This window comes from Argopecten irradians, chromosome 5 (genome assembly GCF_041381155.1).
Source record: "Argopecten irradians isolate NY chromosome 5, Ai_NY, whole genome shotgun sequence".
In the NCBI taxonomy this organism is placed as follows: domain Eukaryota; kingdom Metazoa; phylum Mollusca; class Bivalvia; order Pectinida; family Pectinidae; genus Argopecten; species Argopecten irradians.
This window is the reverse complement of record NC_091138.1, coordinates 16,634,868-16,655,212: the sequence shown is the minus strand read 5'-3', so window position 1 is coordinate 16,655,212 and position 20,345 is coordinate 16,634,868. Positions and strand designations below refer to the sequence as shown.

Genomic DNA, 20,345 nt, shown 5'->3' with positions numbered 1-20,345 from the left:
TAAATGCGGTCAAGTGATTTATAATGCTTCAATATTATATAAATATTACAAAACGATGAAATATCTTTTATACAAAATTGTTCAAGTGGTAATGTTACATTAATCTTCTAACTTTTTATCTTTTTTGCCTCAATATAACATAAATGTTATAAAACTATCAAATATCTATTATACAAAACTGTTTAAGAGATAAGGTTACGCAAATCTTTAACTTTTTATCTTGAATGCTTCAATAATACCGGTATGTAAATGTTACTAATCGATATCAAATATAATTGATCGGAATTTCTTTCATAAACGTCATAGCGGTTAATATAACTTAATTCTGTTAGTGTTTCGTCTTCCTCCTTATGTGTACTAAGAGCATTTCATCGAAAGTTGGTTTAACATCCTACAAACAGTAACGTAGTATTCATCACGAGTACATGAGTATGTTGGTAGACTGGTATGTTAGTGTTTTGTCTCCTTGTGATAGTATGTTGTTAGACTGGTATGTTAGTGTTTTGTCTCCATGTGATAGTATGTTGGTAGACTGGCATGTTCGTGTTGTGTCTCCTGGTGTGTCCCCTTGTGATAGTATGTTTTGGTAGACTGGTATGTTAGTGTTGTATCTCCTTGTGATGGTATGTTGGTAGACTGGTATGTTAGTGTTGTATCTCCTTGTGATAATATGTTGGTAGACTGGTATGTTAGTGTTGTATCTCCTTGTGATAGTATGTTGGTAGACTGGTATGTTAGTGTTGTGTCTCCTTGTGATAGTATGTTGGTAGACTGGTATGTTAGTGTTTACTTGTGATAGTATGTTGGTAGACTGGTATGTTAGTGTTGTATTTCCTTGTGATAGTATGTTGGTAGACTGGTATGTTAGTGTTGTATCTCCTTGTGATAGTATGTTGGTAGACTGGTATGTCAGTGTTGTATTTCCTTGTGATAGTATGTTGGTAGACTGGTATGTTAGTGTTGTATCTCCTTGTGATGGTATGTTGGTAGACTGGTATGTTAGTGTTGTGTCCCCTTGTGATAGTATGTTGGTAGACTGGTATGTTAGTGTTGTATCTCCTTGTGATAGTATGTTGGTAGACTGGTATGTTAGTGTTGTATCTCCTTGTGATAGTATGTTGGTAGACTGGTATGTTAGTGTTGTGTCCCCTTGTGATAGTATGTTGGTAGACTGGTATGTTAGTGTTGTATCTCCTTGTGATGGTATGTTGGTAGACTGGTATGTTAGTGTTTTGTCTCCATGTGATAGTATGTTGGTAGACTGGCATGTTCGTGTTGTGTCTCCTGGTGTGTCCCCTTGTGATAGTATGTTTTGGTAGACTGGTATGTTAGTGTTGCGTCTCCTTGTGATAGTATGTTGGTAGACTGGTATGTTAGTGTTGAATTTCCTTGTGATAGTATGTTGGTAGACTGGTATGTTAGTGTTGTATCTCCTTGTGATGGTATGTTGGTAGACTGATATGTTAGTGTTGTGTCCCCTTGTGATAGTATGTTTGGTAGACTGGTATGTTAGTGTTGTGTCCCCTTGTGATAGTATGTTGGTAGACTGGCATGTTAGTGTTGTATCTCCTTGTGATGGTATGTTGGTAGACTGGTATGTTAGTGTTGTATCTCCTTGTGATAATATGTTGGTAGACTGGTATGTTAGTGTTGTATCTCCTTGTGATGGTATGTTGGTAGACTGATATGTTAGTGTTGTGTCCCCTTGTGATAGTATGTTTTGGTAGACTGGTATGTTAGTGTTGTATCTCCTTGTGATGGTATGTTGGTAGACTGGTATGTTAGTGTTGTGTCTCCTTGCAATAGTATGTTGGTAGACTGGTATGTTAGTGTTGTGTCTCCTTGTGATGGTATGTTGGTAGTAGACTGGTATGTCAGTGTTGTGTCCCCTTATGATGGTATGTTGGTAGACTGGTATGTTAGTGTTGTGTCTCCTTGCAATAGTATGTTGGTAGACTGGTATGTTAGTGTTGTATCTCCTTGTGATGGTATGTTGGTAGACTGGTATGTTAGTGTTGTGTCTCCTTGTGATGGTATGTTGGTAGACTGGTTTGTTAGTGTTGTGTCACCTTGTGATAGTATGTTGTTAGACTGGTATGTTAGTGTTTTGTCTCCATGTGATAGTATGTTGGTAGACTGGCATGTTTGTGTTGTGTCTCCTGGTGTGTCCCCTTGTGATAGTATGTTTTGGTAGACTGGTATGTTAGTGTTGCGTCTCCTTGTGATAGTATGTTGGTAGACTGATATGTTAGTGTGGTGTCCCCTTGTGATAGTATGTTGGTAGACTGGTATGTTAGTGTTGTATCTCCTTGTGATAGTATGTTGGTAGACTGGTATGTTAGTGTTGTGTCTCCTTGTGATAATATGTTGGTAGACTGGTATGTTAGTGTTGTATCTCCTTGTGATTGTATGTTGGTAGACTGGCATGTTCGTGTTGTGTCTCCTTGTGATAGTATGTTGGTAGACTGGTATGTTAGTGTTTACTTGTGATAGTATGTTGGTAGACTGGTATGTCAGTGTTGTATTTCCTTGTGATAGTATGTTGGTAGACTGGTATGTTAGTGTTGTATCTCCTTGTGATAGTATGTTGGTAGACTGGTATGTTAGTGTTGTATCTCCCTGTGATGGTATGTTGGTAGACTGGTATGTTAGTGTTGTATTTCCTTGTGATAGTATGTTGGTAGACTGGTATGTTTTAGTTTTGTATCTCCTTGTGATAGTATGTTGGTAGACTGGTATGTTAGTGTTGTATTTCCTTGTGATAGTATGTTGGTAGACTGGTATGTTAGTGTTGTATTTCCTTGTGATAGTATGTTGGTAGACTGGTATGTTAGTGTTGTATCTCCTTGTGATGGTATGTTGGTTAGACTGGTATGTTAGTGTTGTATCTCCTTGTGATAGTATGTTGGTAGACTGGTATGTTAGTGTTGTATCTCCTTGTGATAGTATGTTGGTAGACTGGTATGTCAGTGTTGTATTTCCTTGTGATAGTATGTTGGTAGACTGGTATGTTAGTGTTGTATCTCCTTGTGATGGTATGTTGGTAGACTGATATGTTAGTGTTGTGTCCCCTTGTGATAGTATGTTTGTAGACTGGTATGTTAGTGTTGTATCTCCTTGTGATGGTATGTTGGTAGACTGGTATGTCAGTGTTGTATCTCCTTGTGATGGTATGTTGGTAGACTGGTATGTTAGTGTTGTTTCCCTTGTGATAGTATGTTTTTTGAGGCCGTGATATGTTAGTTTTGTATGTCCTCGTGATAGTGTGTTTTGGGAGGCTATGGTATGTCAGTGTCGTGTCCCCTTGTGATCGCGAATCTCTCTCCAACTGTACAGTGTTACCTCACTGAGTTACATTTCCTAAGGCAGCGAACACCAAACATTCAAAACATGACTTCAATTCGTCACATTCCCATGACTATGACTGGCAGCAACTATAATTCTTCAGTTTCTTCGCCTCTCGAAAGCTTTTGTAATATCCGGTATCTAATGTAATTAATACAGAGTTTTTACCAACCGTTTGAGCGAGGATTTGTTATATTGTTATACCCGACAGTTTGTGTATGACTTTGTAATATCCAATATTTTGTTTACAATTTTGTAATATCTAATAATTTGTTAAGATTTTGTAATAATATCCGACAGTTTTTGTAAGTATTTGTAATAGCAATACCCGATAATTTGCAAGACTTTGTAAAAACCTGTCAGTTTGTGTACGATTTCGTAATACCCGATAGTTTTTGATTCGACAGTTATAAGTTTGATATGTTCATATATCTGCAATAAATATATAGTTGAACACATGCAATAATATATTAGAAGTTTCTAAAATCTGACGATTTCTGTAAGAATTTACAATATTCGACGTTTTGTTCGGCTTCGTAATTATCTGACCATATGTGAAAGGTTTTGTAATATCCGGCAGTTTCTGATATCAGACACTTTGAGAAAATGTGTTGTTGTGCTTTATTATATGTCCGACCGTTCATGTCCAAGGTTCTGTACAATCTGATATCGTTTTCCATCTTCGCCAGCCATCTGAATTCGACCCAGCATAGCAGTAGATGGGCGGGTCCGCCGTCCGGCCACAGTGTCCTCTCATTGTATATGTTACCTAACGGTCATCGTGCTGTCCACAAAATCACTCACCTGTATTGGCCTACTTGGTTACACGGCCTAATCATGTTTATGTTTATAGTAGTGACGTGTACCTCGCTTGACCTAAAAACAGGATGTATATAAATATACACATGTTTATCAACGTTCAGATCACGGCTTTAGTGCTGTGGCCTTCACCCTGTCTTAGCTGGTTAAACACTAGGGCCCATGAACTCAAGCTGCCCTGTGTTGTTTACATGGTGCGATATATCGACGAGGCACAGAACACATGTGTCTATTCAAAATGTATATGAATATGGATTGTATAGAATATAAACATAAGATGTAGAACAGACGTGAGTATATGGTACACATCAATGGGACAAGTATATATTGTTTGAATTATATTAGATATGTCTTCTGTGATATTCAAGAACGACTGGGTCTGTAGGATTTCAAAGTCGGAGTACCTAAAGAAAACCATAGACCTACGGTCAGCACTTGACGACTGTCATATTTTGTATGTCAGATTGGAGTTTGTACTCCCGACATAGGTATTGTGTTAGAATACTGGGAAACCATTTCTCAACGATAAACACAGTTCATGACTCCCGTTTATTATTATGACGATTTAACCACACCCGGGCACCTTGGCCCGTACCACAAAGACTATCTTCTTGTAGATAACAAAGACTATCTTCTTGTAGATAAAAAGCATCTTTATGGAATATAATATATATATATCACATAGTTCGCCTGATATCCAGTGATTTCGCCCGAGTAATATTTTTGCGTATGTTACTAATGTAATATGACCTGAAGCTTTTTTCATTGGCACGTCAGACAGAACTAATAAAAAGACGTCAGGAAAAATGACGTGACGTCAGGACTACTAGAACGGCGGGACAACATGGCGGCCTCTGCTTGATTTTCGGACCGTTTTGACTTGAAATTCTTTGTTATGTAGGTATTTGTAGTTGTTTGATAAAAAGTATCTTAAGTTTGTGTTCATTTTATATGAGATTATAAGAAACTCGTCTCGAAGTTTCAATTTTTGCTCGTCAAGGCTGGCAAAAATAAAAACTTACGAAGAATAACGAAGGTTATATAGTGGTGTCGAATAGATAGTGATTTAGAGGTTAATCAAGTGTCATATCTGTAAAAATAGAATGAAAAGAAAAAATCGCAAAAACTTAAAATAATTGTTCTGTTGTTTTAATATCGTCTTTAAATTTTCTCGTGGGCGAATTTCAAGCAGGACAGTCGGAGTGAGTTCCCTTTAGAGCATATATTGAGTTATTCCCCTTTACACGCGATGTTCAATTGTACGGAATTCAATCCTAAAATTCTGTCTAAATTAACATTGAATCTAGTAAAGCAGGAACAGTCATCGTCATTTATTAAATACAGGGGATTTTGCATCGGTTACTCCACTCCTCTACGGATCACACTTGTGTTTCTGTACCTGACAGAACAAATAGCAGACTGACTATTGAATGGGCAATATAAAGTATCATATGAGAAAATCCTTCAAAAAGTACATTCAACTTTGAACCAGACGTTCTGAAAGAGGTAGTGTATTTTCCAGTCATATTGAAATCCAAATCTCACGCATGAGATGTGCAAATAATGGAAATCAAAGTAAAATATAAGAAAATAACTCTGTACGAAACTTACAATAATTAAAAAAAAAAATATATATTCATCATGTGGTGGCCGAGTGGTTAAAATGTCCCGACATATGACCACATGCCATGCGAAACGTCCATTAGTAAAAGAGAGGGGCTTTCCATTGCGCCAGGGAAGCATTGCAGTGCTGAAAATAGGAAAATCAATTGTAAGACGTCACACTCACAGAAACAATATCGTGACGTCATGAAAAGGTTAATTAAGTTTATGCAACGTCCTTTATAGAGATATGCGGATAATCAACGTGAAAGAGAAAAAGCCATCAAACATTCGACAAGAGTTTGCTAACGCCAATTAATTAAATCATAAACAGAACTTGGTCATGGCCTCAACAAATAGTTTAATTGTCAACATAATGTCAATGTTACATATAAATACAATATTATCCGTGTATTAAAACAAGGAAGTATACAAATGTACCTACAAATAGCGGAATTATACAACTGTAAAAATGATAGGTGCCAGTAATAATGATAACGGTAAATCATCATATGAATACGTTAATTATCATAGTGACTAGTAAACAAAAATCTATTGTTCAAATTAATCTAGCTTGAGACACGATCATATCTAGGTATACGTTGGAATTGTGCCTTATCCAAACGTATAATGTGGATAAAAACATATCTAAATCAATCAAACAAAAGGTGGTATTGAATTTTTCAGTGCATTATTTGTACTCACGTTGAACGTACAGAAACAATCAATATATATATTTATAAACAAATAAAGGCACCAAATAATAATAGATTCACGCAGGAAAGATGTCTTCATGTGAAAACTTTCAGATCAAATTAAATATGTAAAGAGCAAACGCAAGAATGGCAATTCAGACTCCAGAATTTTAACTGAAATTGGCCTGAATTAAATACATGTACATGGATTTGCTTAGTTCCATTTTAAGTTTCTTTATTCCACGGGCTTATTTACCCTTAAGGTTGAGTTCAAACAAAAATACATGAATTTCGGGTAAAAAAAAATCCCATGTCCATTTAAGAATTTGATATCAATTTAAGGTCAACAACAGTCTTAAATTCACATGAAATATTTTCAAGGCCAATTTCAGATGAAATCCGTATGGAAATCCCGAAAATAATTGACCTCGTCAGCAAATTTCACTTCCAGCCTCAGGTGAGTTTGTCTTTTCAGGACAAATCCTTTACCTTAACAAGACATTTTCTTCTATGGAAGAGGTAAATGTGTACAAAGTTGGCATAGGAATCATGTATAAAATTGCATATATAATCATAACAACTACATTTGATTAATACATGGACTGTACAGAACAATAGTAACCATAACAACTACATTTAAATGATACGTGGGCTACAAATCAAATGTATATATAGTGTAAAATTTCTGTAAACAACTACACGTGCCAAAACAAACTTATCACAGCTGCACGTGACACTATATAAAATGTGATACTACGTATCTATGTTATATGTTACTGTGTAGCATATCACAGACATTCTATAGGCTACAGGTCATGTACAATATCACATTGTGTGGCATCACGGGCCACTCTAGACATAACCAGAGACGTGCATGTATCCCCAACATTAGAAACGTGGTAAGATATGTCACTGTCATCATCGATACTCTAGGGGTTTATATCACTGACGTTATATGTACCCCTTGATTATGTCATAGTAATAACTGAAGGTATTATAAGACAAGTGGGATTTCAGCTGAATTTGGTCCTCTGATGTACATCAAAAATACTCGGAAAACGGTGCACTGTGGTTGACTGTATGACTTTGAGTCGGGCATCGCTTTCTCTGTAATTTTCAAAGGAAGTCTATGAAGGCCTGTGAATGGTCAGTTTTACTATGATACAGTCCAGGTGTGGATATAACGTCAGTGATAGTAACCCCTGGAGCATAGAGGATGGTCCCAGGAGACATGCAAAGTAACTGTTTATTAACAACTATACAGATATTATCTGATACATAAGAGTTACTTCCCTTCGTTTCGCTCCACCAGTACTGTCAGAGTCAAACGAAGGGAAATAACTCCTACTTACAGGTTGTAAATTATGCATAACGATTATAAATGCAATTCAAGCGGTGCATATTGGTAAATTTACGGATGTAAGAGACCGTCATAAAAATTGTAAATGCATTACTTTTCCATAAAAATCTTATGGGAAGACATCCTTTCAAAAGCACAAATTGAGTCACGATTCAGAGTTTAAGATTTGTCTCTACTTTTTTCATACCGGCACGAAAACAAATTTAGCCACCTTTGTTTACACAGCAGTTGATGGGTTCAGAAAAGAACGCTGACAGAGATACTGGAATCTTGACGAATTTGACAAAGACAGCATGTATACTAACTGCTCTGTCGGCTGATGAGTGTCATTGTGTAGAATTGTCTTTTACTCTGGTCGTTTCTGGAAGTGTCGGTCGTTGTAAAGGATGATGCAGTACCATTCGAAGGGCGTCCACATAGGCGGAATGTGTCCGCCATGCTGCCTGTAAGAGAACATCGTTGTAATACCCATGAGACGCTAGGACGCTATGAAACTGCATGCTGGTGTATTCCGCTCTCTCCTCCCCCGTGTGGATATTCGAGTTGTGCTGTGGGTAGACTCCGAGTTTATACACCACGATAGCAAGGAAGACATCATCGAACGGGAAGTTCTTGGTGTACTGGATCGCAATTTGTATATCCTTTAGAAAATGCATTGATATGATCATAGCGCCGGCACTTATAAACGGTGGGTAACGATTGAAAGGATAGTCGTCGTAGGAAATGTACCACTTCCCGTGTTCATTTCGCTCTGGAGCGTCCTCGTGAAGGTAGCCCATAAAAAGTGTCCTGTACTGCTGTACAGACAAGGTGTTCAGATAGGCGATCAAAAATGTTGTGGCGACATAGAAGTCGTCATCCATAAATACAACATGTTTAGCATGGCCGCAGTTGTTTACGGCCCAATTAATTCCACCCACGGTCTTCAGCGTGTTATTATAGTAGTCGTCCCTGAAATTCATCTGAAGAACATCGTTGTAACGAAGTGTTTCATCGTGCAGAATCTTGTACATCTGGTGATTGTCGTTTTCCCTTGGCATACCCACCAGAAAGATCGTTTTCGTTGGAAATTCACTCGATGCGAGACCCTGCTGTCCCCAAGTGGATCGGATTGAATCCCTTCTACCAAAATGGCGGACGGAAGATTTCACGAGGAAAAGAATAAAGATTTCCTTCTGATTGCATATATGAGAGACGTTGGTAGTGAACTGGTACTGGTAAGCATTGATTGGCTCTGTGTTCACTCTACCCTCCTCTCGGTATGTCCTCACCAGGGACAACATGTCCACCTCCATCGGATACCGGAAGTTCTTAAATGACACCCCCTTTGAAAGTTTGTGGACGTTGTCATGTGTCATAAGGAATACCAAGACGACAAGGAGAAGTAGTAAGTGACATCTGTTCCGGAAGAACTTTTGTGGCAAGACATCGTACCTCATATTCTCTCTGTTGTCGTCTCGGCCTGATGTGAAGGTTCGTTGATGACATGGGTGAAAGTCCTGGAAACAGTGGGAAGAATCAACAATGACTCGCTAAACATGATTCAGCAATATTAACAGTATAGTGTAAATACTAATGCAACGGAAACGCTATAGTAGCTAATAGTTAACATCGTGTAAATGACATGCTAGATTTCACGCTATATTCACATGAACCCACCGCATAATGAAACCCGAAAACAGAAATGCCAAGATATATTGTACGAATAGATCGGTAGAAATACAAAGATATCTATTCTACATGTTATATGAGCCAACCACACGACATCTCGGTACAGAATAACTGATTGATATGACAGCTACGTCTGGAGCTGGTCCGATTAATTAATATCAGCTATGTATACCAAAGAGTATCTGCCGAACACCAACAGACATGTTACAGGAATGCCATCAGTCGTATACGCTTCAGTATAAACAGTTTCTTGTTTGTTATAAAAATAGGTTCATTTTCGCGATATGGATTTAAGGGTATATATCATTCAACCAGTTCTCATTATTTCGCGGATCAAATTTTCGCGATCATAGCAATGTGCCGCGAAATTGCGAAAATATCGGTATTTCTGGAAAATTACTAACAGAAAGTGTCTGCTTCCTAACAGAAAGTGTCTGCTTCATCGACATCACCATAACATACCTAGTCAGTACAAATGGAAAGCTATATGGGTTGGAGCACACTTTCAAATTTATCGCAAAAAGGGAATACTAGCAATACAGTAATGCAACCTTGATGTAAACAAATGGCAAATACAACCTGTATTCATCTCCCTAGTCAGTACAAATGGAAAGCTATATCGACGAAAACAACATGACCCTTGAATACGTAATCGACAAGGATGTGTCACTATAATTATTGATTGTAGGAATATTGGCACTTAGATATGGAACTACACTATTGCAAACGTGGAGATTCACCTTCCGAAATCCATTTCTAAATAGCAGCATTCCTGTCCCCTTTCCCCCCAGTCTACGATCGATAATATCACTGTTAACTTGCTATTTATGCTGACGGATAAATTAATTGCACTGGATATTCACACTGATTTACCAAGTTTGACTCAGATTTATCTAGTTTTGACCTACATTTACCAAGTTTTCACCCAGATTTATCTAGTTTTGACCTACATTTACCAAGTTTTGACCCAGATTTATCTAGTTTTGACCTACATTTACCAAGTTTTGACCCAAATTTATCTAGTTTTGACCTACATTTACCAAGTTTTGACTCAGATTTATCTAGTTTTGACCTACGTTTACCAAGTTTTCACCTAGATTTATCTAATTTTGACCTACATTTACCAAGTTTTCACCCAGATTTATCTAGTTTTGACCCAGATTTATCTAGTTTTGACCTCCATTTACCAAGTTTTTACCCGGATTTATCTAGTTTTGACCTACATTTACCAAGTTTTGACTCAGATTTATCTATTTTTGACCTACATTTACCAAGTTTTCACCCAGATTTATCTGGTTTTGGCCTATGTTTACCAAGATTTTACCTATATTTATTAAGTTTTGACCCAGATTTATATGGTTGATGAACGGAAATCTCCTTAAAAAGTCCATGTCTTTTATGTCTTTCGTTCAATGAATTATGAAGTTGGATAATAATGTAATATTATGTCGACGTTTATTTGATTGTTTAAGAGTTAAAAGTATCCAATAATCACATCAAAAGTCATGTACAATGATAGGTAAAGGTATATTTGGTCGCCAAAATATGCTTTTTATTTTATTTTTCTTCTATGGTTGGGATTATTAGAAGAAAAGAGATACACAAATGACTGTTTAATATCTAAGTTTGATACTTCAAACATTGTTTTGGAAATACAACTTCTAAAAATAACAAAAAAATACAAATTCTACAAAAACATATGATTTACAATCCTAGTGTTTATCCAGCCTAACCATAATAAACAGTTATTTATATCTACCCGTATTCTTACATGGAGAACAATGACGGAGATTTCCTACCATTACACTTGAACCCCAATGTAAACACTCCATTCTAACGCAGTCGGGGAATACCCTAGCAATCCAGTACACTGTGTGAATCCTTTACAGATATTCGAACTACACTAAATGTAAAGTTATACATGCCGTAATTTTCATAATCACGAAACAAGAAGAGCTTTTAATGTTATGTTATTCACCACCAAACATTACCAACATTTTACAAGTACAAAAAAGAGCCGATATTTACAATGCAGTGAAATGAGTACATACGGTGAGACCATGAAACCAGATTGTGGTCAAGACTACAATTTCATTTCACATTTTTGCAATATTACTAGTAATTGTAAAGTGATTTCTACAGGTATGTATCCTTAACACACACAAGACAGACAAACAAGTATTTTACAGTGTATCAATTCTGTGTTGTAACTAATGTTTTTAAGACATCATACATGCTTGTCGTTGATTTGAATGATTTTCACAGCTCAATTCATAAAATCTGATGGTTTTAAATAACTTACTGAAAAAAATAGCATATCAAAATTTCTGACCAGTTATAGCACATATTACTTTAATCAACATAGAACATCAGAAAATAACCATTGAAATTTATTAGAAAAATACATCATTTAGGCAAGGAACTGCAAAATCACTTAACCAAATTTATTGATTATATTTTAATAAGAGCCGTACTTGATATTCACTTTTATCTTTTAACAGTTTACGTAATTGTAATTTGTCATAATGTTTTAATATTGTTTTATTTTTCATAAAATAATTAATTTGATTAGAAACCACTTCTATATGTCTTCACCACCTAAACCAGCGGCCAATGTTTAACCTGGTATCAAGAGAAACATTACGAGGAAAGAAGATGATTTAAGACCCCATATTAGTCGCATCTTATGACTATGCAATATTGATGACATTTGAGAACCTTTTATACCCTTAATACTTGTTTGCTGTTAAGACATGAAAAAATCGTGAGATATGTCTTAACAGTCTATGGAAGCATTCATGAGTACAAATGAAAACAGCAACAGAAACATAGGAATTAACAGAAGGACCTTCCAGTATATGGATATAATTCCTTTTCAACCTTTTTAAGCCCTTTATTCTGCCACGCCTTTCAATTTGCTTCCAATTTCCGGTTACTCTAGCGAATGTCCAACGACGAACATCAGAATTAGTCAGAAACTTTTGTAACCAATTCTGTATGGAAATGTCCAGTGGACTAAAATACTACGAAAGGATATGATAGAAGTGTACAGACTTAAGTTAGACATTGACAAGTGTGATAAAAACACAACTTCTCTTCTAAGGCAGACAGGTTACTATGAAAAGAACCACTGTAGACTGAAATACTAAGTTAGGGATTCATGGAATAAAATGTTATAATCACCAAATGAGTTGGGAGCAAACATGAACAAGCGTAGGAAGAATTCCTACCGGACTGCCACCCAAACATTGCGGAAGTAAACACAAATATGATTGGTCAACCGACCGATAATTTAGGATCTCAGCGACAAAAGGTAGATTAAAATGTGAACAATCAACTATCATTATATCATTGTTTTTGTATATAGGCCCATATCTTTTTCCTACATTCTCGGTAAAGACCTTATGCATGGAGGCATTTAAGATACGGGAATTGGACTTGGGCCAGCTTGAATTGTAATCTACAAGTATTTTATTGGTCCAATGTTGTTGTTGTTTTTTTTTTTCATTTTTGTTATCTCACCTATCGCTCAACCTTTCTAGACTATATATACACGTATCAATCACGTGGTCCAGTCATTTTTGTTCATCAAATCAGTGACTGAAGTACTTCTGTGCATCAAAAGTCGATACAACATATGGTATGGCCAAGTTACTACACAGCATCAGAGATGTACTACTTTGGAACCGATTACTGTTAGCGTAGAGACCGGATGGTCGATATTATATGACGTCATATCAGAAAATGTAAGGCGTATTGACCCCAGCCCCTCCCGGTACTTCCTTAAGCCAAACAACTTACCGACAGGGTGTCTGAGGGCTTGTTGGCCTGTGCATCCCTCCCAATTCGTGGGGATACGTCCCTCCTCTGTTCGGTACAACTCCACACCAACCCGACACTTGCGTGAGCTCTTCAAAAACTAGCGACCCTTTATCGATCCCTGTTGCTACAGACGCCCATGCGCACATTGTAAGTGTTGGCTGGAGACACGCTAAGAGAATTAGACTAGTGTTTGATGATATTGATGATTTGTGTGATGTCATGTGCAACGGAGGCACCATGTTCAGTGATGTGTGACACAATCACTGCAGCACAGGTTGATGTGTTGTGGTGTTGGTTAATGTAATTCCTCACCATAATGCTGACAATATAATATTTCAGACATGCTGTATTTATAAACATATGAATTATGAGAAACACACCATTAAAGGAGCTTAAATCATTTTTTTAATTATTGGATAAAATAACATGAAATATTCATGGGTACTTTTTGTCGTGGTTTGGAGATTTCAAATACTTACACATACTCGTTGATGATACAATGACATGTAAAACAGTATTAGAACTTCTACTCAATGAATTCCCTCGATTATGTAAGGTTGATCGAAAGGAAATGTCGTGATCAGGAACTCTTTGAGTTCGTGATGTAGATTATAACTTTTGCATTCTGGATATTGCTGACGCAATACATGCCTCTTGGTGATCCCCGTGAGCGATTACAATGACATCAACATTGACCACGAAACTCTGACTAGCCCCAGATCCTTTGAAACTATAAGCCTTTCGATGAAAAATCAATGAAGAAAGGAAGCCACATTAGTCCAGACCACGATTTTCTAAACATTGACTTGTTGACCTTAACCTTCGAATATCTATCATGGGCCTTGACCTTCACATATCTATCATGAGACTCAAATGTATCATAGATATTTTGATTCTTGAAAATTGCAATTTAGTGAAAAAAAATAAATAAAGAAGTGAGGCTGACAAGAGTGCTGGCATTGTTTTACAATTAGCAGCAGCGACCCTGACATTGATCTAACAAACCTGAAGCTATTTTATTAAAATTGAAACATCTTTTCTTATTGTCTTGAAACCAATATATGGCAAAATATAATTGATTTTAGCAACAGCGACCTGTGTCGTTGACCTTTTGACACTAAATGCAACGCCAGTCTGTGCTTACTCATTATCTACCCTGTATGAGGTTTCAAGGAAGTATATCAATCCGTTCTAATATAATCATATGGAAACAAAAAATGACCAAAGATAGTTCAGCAACAGTGACCTTCTCTGAAATCCTAGCCTTTGTTGCTCAATAATCTAGCAATGTATGAATTTTGAACACGATACATCACTGTTCTTTCAAAGTATCGTCTGGAAACCAAAATTTGACAAAGCAATCTATTTTTAATAACAGTGACCGTTATGGTTGATCCCAAATTCGTCCACAGGCTGTGTTACTAGTACCTGATAGGCTACCATTGTATGAAGTTTCAGCGCATTCTTTTAATCAAAATGTCTTTTGGGCTGTGTATTTGTGCTTGATTACATAAATACTAATATAAGAACGATGTAGTAAACAATGTTTCACTGCTGACCCGAGCAGTCTGAGTGAGTCCTTTTATTAGGTCACTGATTCCCGACGTGGATTGGTGCAATACCCCCTAAGGCCGCCGCAGCGCCCCCTAACTCAAGGGTACGCAACCCCTGCGCACCCCGATTCCGTTAACCTTCTCCACGGTGAAGACCATGTCAAATATGCAACTGCTCTTTTGATTGACAAATACCTTTTTCTATACTTTAGAGTAGTCTCCCTCATTATGAACATATTTAGAACATCTATTATTAACATTTGACATAAAGTTATAGCGGTAAAATATATCGCAACATTTTCCCATACCAGTGATAACGTAATATTTACTAATATGTAAGCAAACGTTTTAATTTACATTTTCCCCCAATTCGGACTGACAGTTGAAGCCTGATCTTGATTTTTATCGTGAAAATTGACGATTTTTGTTTTTGTTTATAACATCACACATTCTTTTACGATATATGGTCATATTTGTGCAAAGCGTCTTCATTTGCTTTGTGGTTTCATTTTCGATCATAATTGCAGGTTTTGACTTGACCAGGGTTTGACCTCGTTTGGAATGGTACGTCAAGATAGAACAAAGAACGCTCACTCTCCGGAACATCTGACTCTAACATAACTGTATCTTCATACAAATTAACGTTTTGGTCGGTAGTACCTTTTGAACTTGATAACACAACGAGTTCTAGAACAACAGATAGCAGTATTTTAGTTACAAATGAAAATAAACAAAAATAAACAGTTCTTGTATATTTAAGTTTGTTTATTTATTTTACATACATTAGGAGACATGACATGAATTTGTTTTTGTTGTTGTTTGTAAATGTGCTTTAGAAGTACACTATGGGGCATAATTTGCTTGCACAACAATGCAATATATTTGATGGTAAACCACCAATGTCATTACACGAATGTCTCCTTTTTCCACACTACTTCTTCGGAGCTGTATATTTTTCATTATTGGGATTCAGCTGGTTACTATGGTTATCGGCGGCTGCCTGGTCCCCCTTGAAATGGCGGTCGTAACCTTTGTGTTCCTCATTGTTGGGGTTACATTGGTTGGAGTGGTTGTCGAGGTCCTTTTGTGTGGGGACATTTCCGTCTTTACTAGACATCGTGTTTGTGTCTGTCGTGGACAAATATCTAGAAAGTAAGTGCGATGTTATATAAAAAATAAACAAACACGTTTTGTAGACGGTACTGTAAATCTACTTACACCCCCCCCCCCCCACCCCCGACTTTTTTCCATTTACACGCGATCTCGAAAATAAATTGATTTACAGTATTCTGTATTTGCATATTACAGAGTTATCTGCACTTGCGGGTAGATTTTGATTGTGACGTCATGTGTTTGCGAGCTTAACGTCATACTTTCCGGAGAAAAAGACGTGAATTGCGCTCATAAAATATTGACGTAACAATCGACAACTACCCGCAACTCTTATATGCAATGACGGAATATGAGCATACGGAGGTATTTATTTTATACAAATACTAATAAAAATGCCGAATCAGTATACATTTCTATTCAATCAATCCCTGAACACAGTTCTTATTTCAATGAATACGGTTTTTTTTTTTTTTTTTTTTTTTGTGCTGATTCGGAATTAAAATAATCTGTGAAATCCACCAGAGAAATTCATCCAAAAAAGAAATTCAGTGACTTTATAGCGATATTGTGAATCATCCAGATACTGGATATGAGCTCTAATCTTGTTTATAAATTCATTTTTTTTAAATTATGATATATATGTGTATTTATTGTAATGCTTTGCTATACTCTTTAAATGATTTTTCAAACAATAATATTTAAACAAATAATTGATAATCTGTTTTAAGATTTTTATGAAGCTGTAACAGGATAAAATTCAAATACAAGTGAGTGTTGGAATACCAGTATTTATATGTTATTATCTTATTTTCTAAAATTAACACAACAATATGGTTTTGTAAAGTTACTTTTTATGCTATGTTTAAGACATGTTATCTGCATGGCTTTGAAAAATTGTATTGCGAAAATTGCACGATACAGTCAAAATAGCCAAAGCGCAGATGGTATTACATCATGGTAATTCAAAACTACGAACATTAGAAGTATAATTATATGGATATGCAAAAATGAAACAATCATGATTAGAAAAAAAAAACAATTATTTCTTTAAAAAAGTTACATCTTCAAATTATACTTACCTTGATTTATGCTGAAACTATATGGAAGGAATTCCGCCGAGATTATGACTCAAATGATTGTTGATTGATGGGGCTTAACGTCCTTGTTCCGGTTATAACCGAGCCTAGGACACTTATGACTCAAATGATGCACGGCCTACCTTATATTAGGTATTTCGCGCAGGCGCAGTAAGCGACGTCTTATCTGGAAATTTTCATTTAAGATTTATTTTATTAGTTTTGTTCAGCGACACAATTTCAGAAATGCAATCCATGGTGTTTGCTGAAAAGAAAAAAATATTGATTAGACACTCTACTATAATGCAACTGGGTTATTATTGATTTTCAAAACTACGGTACCGACATTGTACTTAACTTTGTATGAGAAGGTTTTTTTCTTCAAAATTAAATAGCCAAACGTTTAACAAACCTGTATTCAATAATGCTGTACACTAATGTTACAACAATGTAAGGGTACTGTTAGATTAACGATAACTACGTAATTAGTTTACCTTCATTGTTTAAAATAGTAACTCCATTGTCATTTAAATATTGTTGAAATTCTGAGGATTTACAATCTATCTTTATCGTCAATTACTGTGAATGCGTTGGAACATGATCGATATGTATATTGCAAAAGGTTCAACACTAAATGTATATTTCAATTCGTACATAATGCTTATTGGGAGTTTAAAGTGCCTTTAAGCACTTAAATAATCATATATATAAATGCACTTTGTTAATAGACCAATGCGGTGGCAATATCTTTTAACTAGTCCTGACTCACAATGTTCCAGGTATTCATCTTAGGTTTTACTTTCGGACAGTTTTCTGAAAGACTCTAATCGGCATTATCAGTGTGTAAGGTAACGATAATTTAAATCGGGTGTTCTGAGGTAGAACAGTACTCCGTGAATCAACTACATGTTTATACTATTTTTTCGTTTTTTATTATTATTTCTTATAAGTGATGTACTATCATCTGGGATTAATGAAACCGAAAATACGGCGTAGTTATAACCTTCATATAACTTTACCAAAAAATAGTCTCATTTCAGAAAACAACATTAGGAGTGCTTACGTAGTGTTTCATGAGAAGTAAAATAGGTTTCATCTAGCAAGTAACTTTAGACTGTATGCGGTATCTGGAATTTACGTATACATATGTACTCATATTAAAAATAGTGTAATTTGATGAAATCCTCGGTAATAGTATTGTTTTCCGCGTACTTATTTCTTATGAATACTAGTAGAATGTGTTCGATAGTTTTTATGGGTGTACTTTAACTGAAAAGCTTGCCATATGTTCCACCTACTATGTAACCGAGGATCTGACATGATAGACATGGATATAAGGTTCCATTATGTGAATGTCTACTCGGATTTTTATGTTTTAGTAATTATTTCTATTTAACAAGCTGTTGCCCCCGGTCTGATACACATGTATGATAACCCCTACCGCCGAACCCATTTCAATAAGATATATAAGAGACCATCCTCGATATTCCAGGGAGTACTACCACTGTCGTTATATCCATTGAATATAACGACAGTGATAGTAAGTCTTAGTAATCCCTGGAGTATATCGAGGATGTAAAAGACACAATGGGCACGAAGCAATGTAAAGATTATATTGCAATACACAAATGCATACCTCCGCTGAAGCTGGTCACCAACCCGTATTGAGAAAGAAAAAGTGTCTTTATCTCTACTGTGAACTCACAAATCAACTAACCATACATATGTCCTTCTAAGACTAGATATTGATGTAATACATACGATGCATCGGTTTCCTCCTAGGACTAGTTATAGACGCTATGAACAAAATTCGAGAGGTCTAAAATCAAAGATACCAAACATACTGATGGGAAGGGGGTATTTCTACGGTGGCTGATTTATGCCATTTCGTCTTTTCGTCTTTTCGCCCCGAAAAGACGAAAATTAAATATCTTAATTCTCGTCTTTTCGCCCCGAAAAGACGAAAATTAACAAATTTAAATTTCGTCTTTTCGCGGCGAAAAGACGAAAAGACGAAGTCAAACACGAAAAGACGAAAGTGGAGCACGCTTATTAGCGCCTTTAATTTTCGTCTTTTCGCCTCCTAAAATCTCGTCTTTTCGTCTTTTCGCCACGAAAAGACGAAAATTAACAAACCTTAATTTTCTTATTTTCGTCTTTTCGCCCCTAAAAGACGAAAATTAACAAACCTTAATTTTCGTCTTTTCGTCTTTTCGCCCCGAAAAGACGAAAATTAACAAACCTTAAATTTCGTCTTTTCGTCTTTTCGCCTTTTCGCCCCGAAAAATTACAAATCACATATATACTTTGTCATCTTTCATATACGACGGAGATTATAATGAAATTTCTAATGTACAATTATGATGAAGACCATGTCATGTATGTAGTCAAAATGTCTTTTCAAATAATATACAGTACATTATACCTACTGACTGTTATAATTAACTGTATTTGAGCAATTTCTTGGTTCAAGTCCTTCCTTTAAACTCATAGTCTTCACGAGTTGTCTTTCATAAAAATATTTTGTTAACAAGTTGATCCGTGGTTCAAACGCTTTCAAATATTACCCGCCGACAACTTTTTTTCCAAGTTGTGTAGGGGAGGCAACTCCTGTAAGTACTATGTTTAGCATCTTAAGTTCATTATGTCCTAACATATACACGGCAATGTTTTGATAAGCGTAATTGCTAAATAGGGCGATTAGATTTCGGGGCGAAAAGACGAAAATTAAGGTTTGTTAATTTTCGTCTTTTTTTGACGAGAATTAAAGTCGCTAATTAGCGTGTATCACTTTCGTCTTTTCGTGTTTGAGTTTTCGTCTTTTCGCCGCGAAAAGACGAAAAAACGAAATTTAAGGTTTGTTAATTTTCGTCCGGGGCGAAAAGACGAAAAGACGAAAATTAAGGTTTGTTAATTTTCGTCTTTTCGGGAACGAGATTTTTGAAGGCGAAAAGACGAGAATTAAAGTCGCTAATTAGCGTGTATCACTTTCGTCTTTTCGTGTTTGAGTTTTCGTCTTTTCGCCGCGAAAAGACGAAATTTAAATTTGTTAAATTTCGTCTTTTCGGGGCGAAAAGACGAAAAGACGAAATTTAAGGTTCCATAATCCTCGTCTTTTCGGGGCGAAAAGACGAAAAGACGAAATGGCACAAATCAGCCACCGTATATTTCCATGATTTGATATTTTCTGGAAGAACCTAAGAACATTCGCACATTCTGAATATTCATTGAGGAAATATTTTAGCGCGACACGCATTTTACGAAAACCAATTGTCTATACTGATGTCGA

The 20,345-nt window shown here is 36.1% G+C and overlaps 1 protein-coding gene and 1 long non-coding RNA gene across 4 annotated transcripts; both read right to left on the bottom strand.

Annotated features, from left to right (window-relative positions):
- Positions 1-6,110: 6,110 nt before the first annotated feature.
- Positions 6,111-13,483, bottom strand: LOC138323024 (beta-1,3-galactosyltransferase brn-like). 2 transcript variants are annotated; one of them, XM_069267343.1, is made up of 2 exons: positions 13,294-13,483; positions 6,111-9,320 (listed from the first exon to the last, which is right to left on the bottom strand). In XM_069267343.1, exon 2 carries the CDS (start codon positions 9,258-9,260, stop codon positions 8,148-8,150), a length of 1,113 nt encoding a protein of 370 aa, XP_069123444.1. In that variant the 5' UTR covers positions 9,261-9,320; positions 13,294-13,483; the 3' UTR covers positions 6,111-8,147. The 2 variants fall into 2 exon arrangements, with proteins under 2 accessions (XP_069123444.1, XP_069123445.1); XM_069267344.1 differs by lacking the exon at positions 13,294-13,483 and adding an exon at positions 9,481-9,599.
- A 2,123-nt stretch (positions 13,484-15,606) lies between these two features.
- Positions 15,607-17,565, bottom strand: LOC138323023 (uncharacterized). 2 transcript variants are annotated; one of them, XR_011208515.1, is made up of 3 exons: positions 17,551-17,565; positions 17,060-17,321; positions 15,607-16,012 (listed from the first exon to the last, which is right to left on the bottom strand). It is a non-coding gene; the product is annotated as an uncharacterized lncRNA (long non-coding RNA). The 2 variants fall into 2 exon arrangements; XR_011208516.1 differs by lacking the exon at positions 17,551-17,565 and adding an exon at positions 17,469-17,483.
- Positions 17,566-20,345: the final 2,780 nt, after the last annotated feature.

Coding starts and splice junctions, on each gene's coding strand:
- LOC138323024 (XM_069267343.1), bottom strand. CDS start 9,260: ATGAGGTACGATGTCTTGCCACAAAAGTTCTTCCGGAACAGATGTCAC.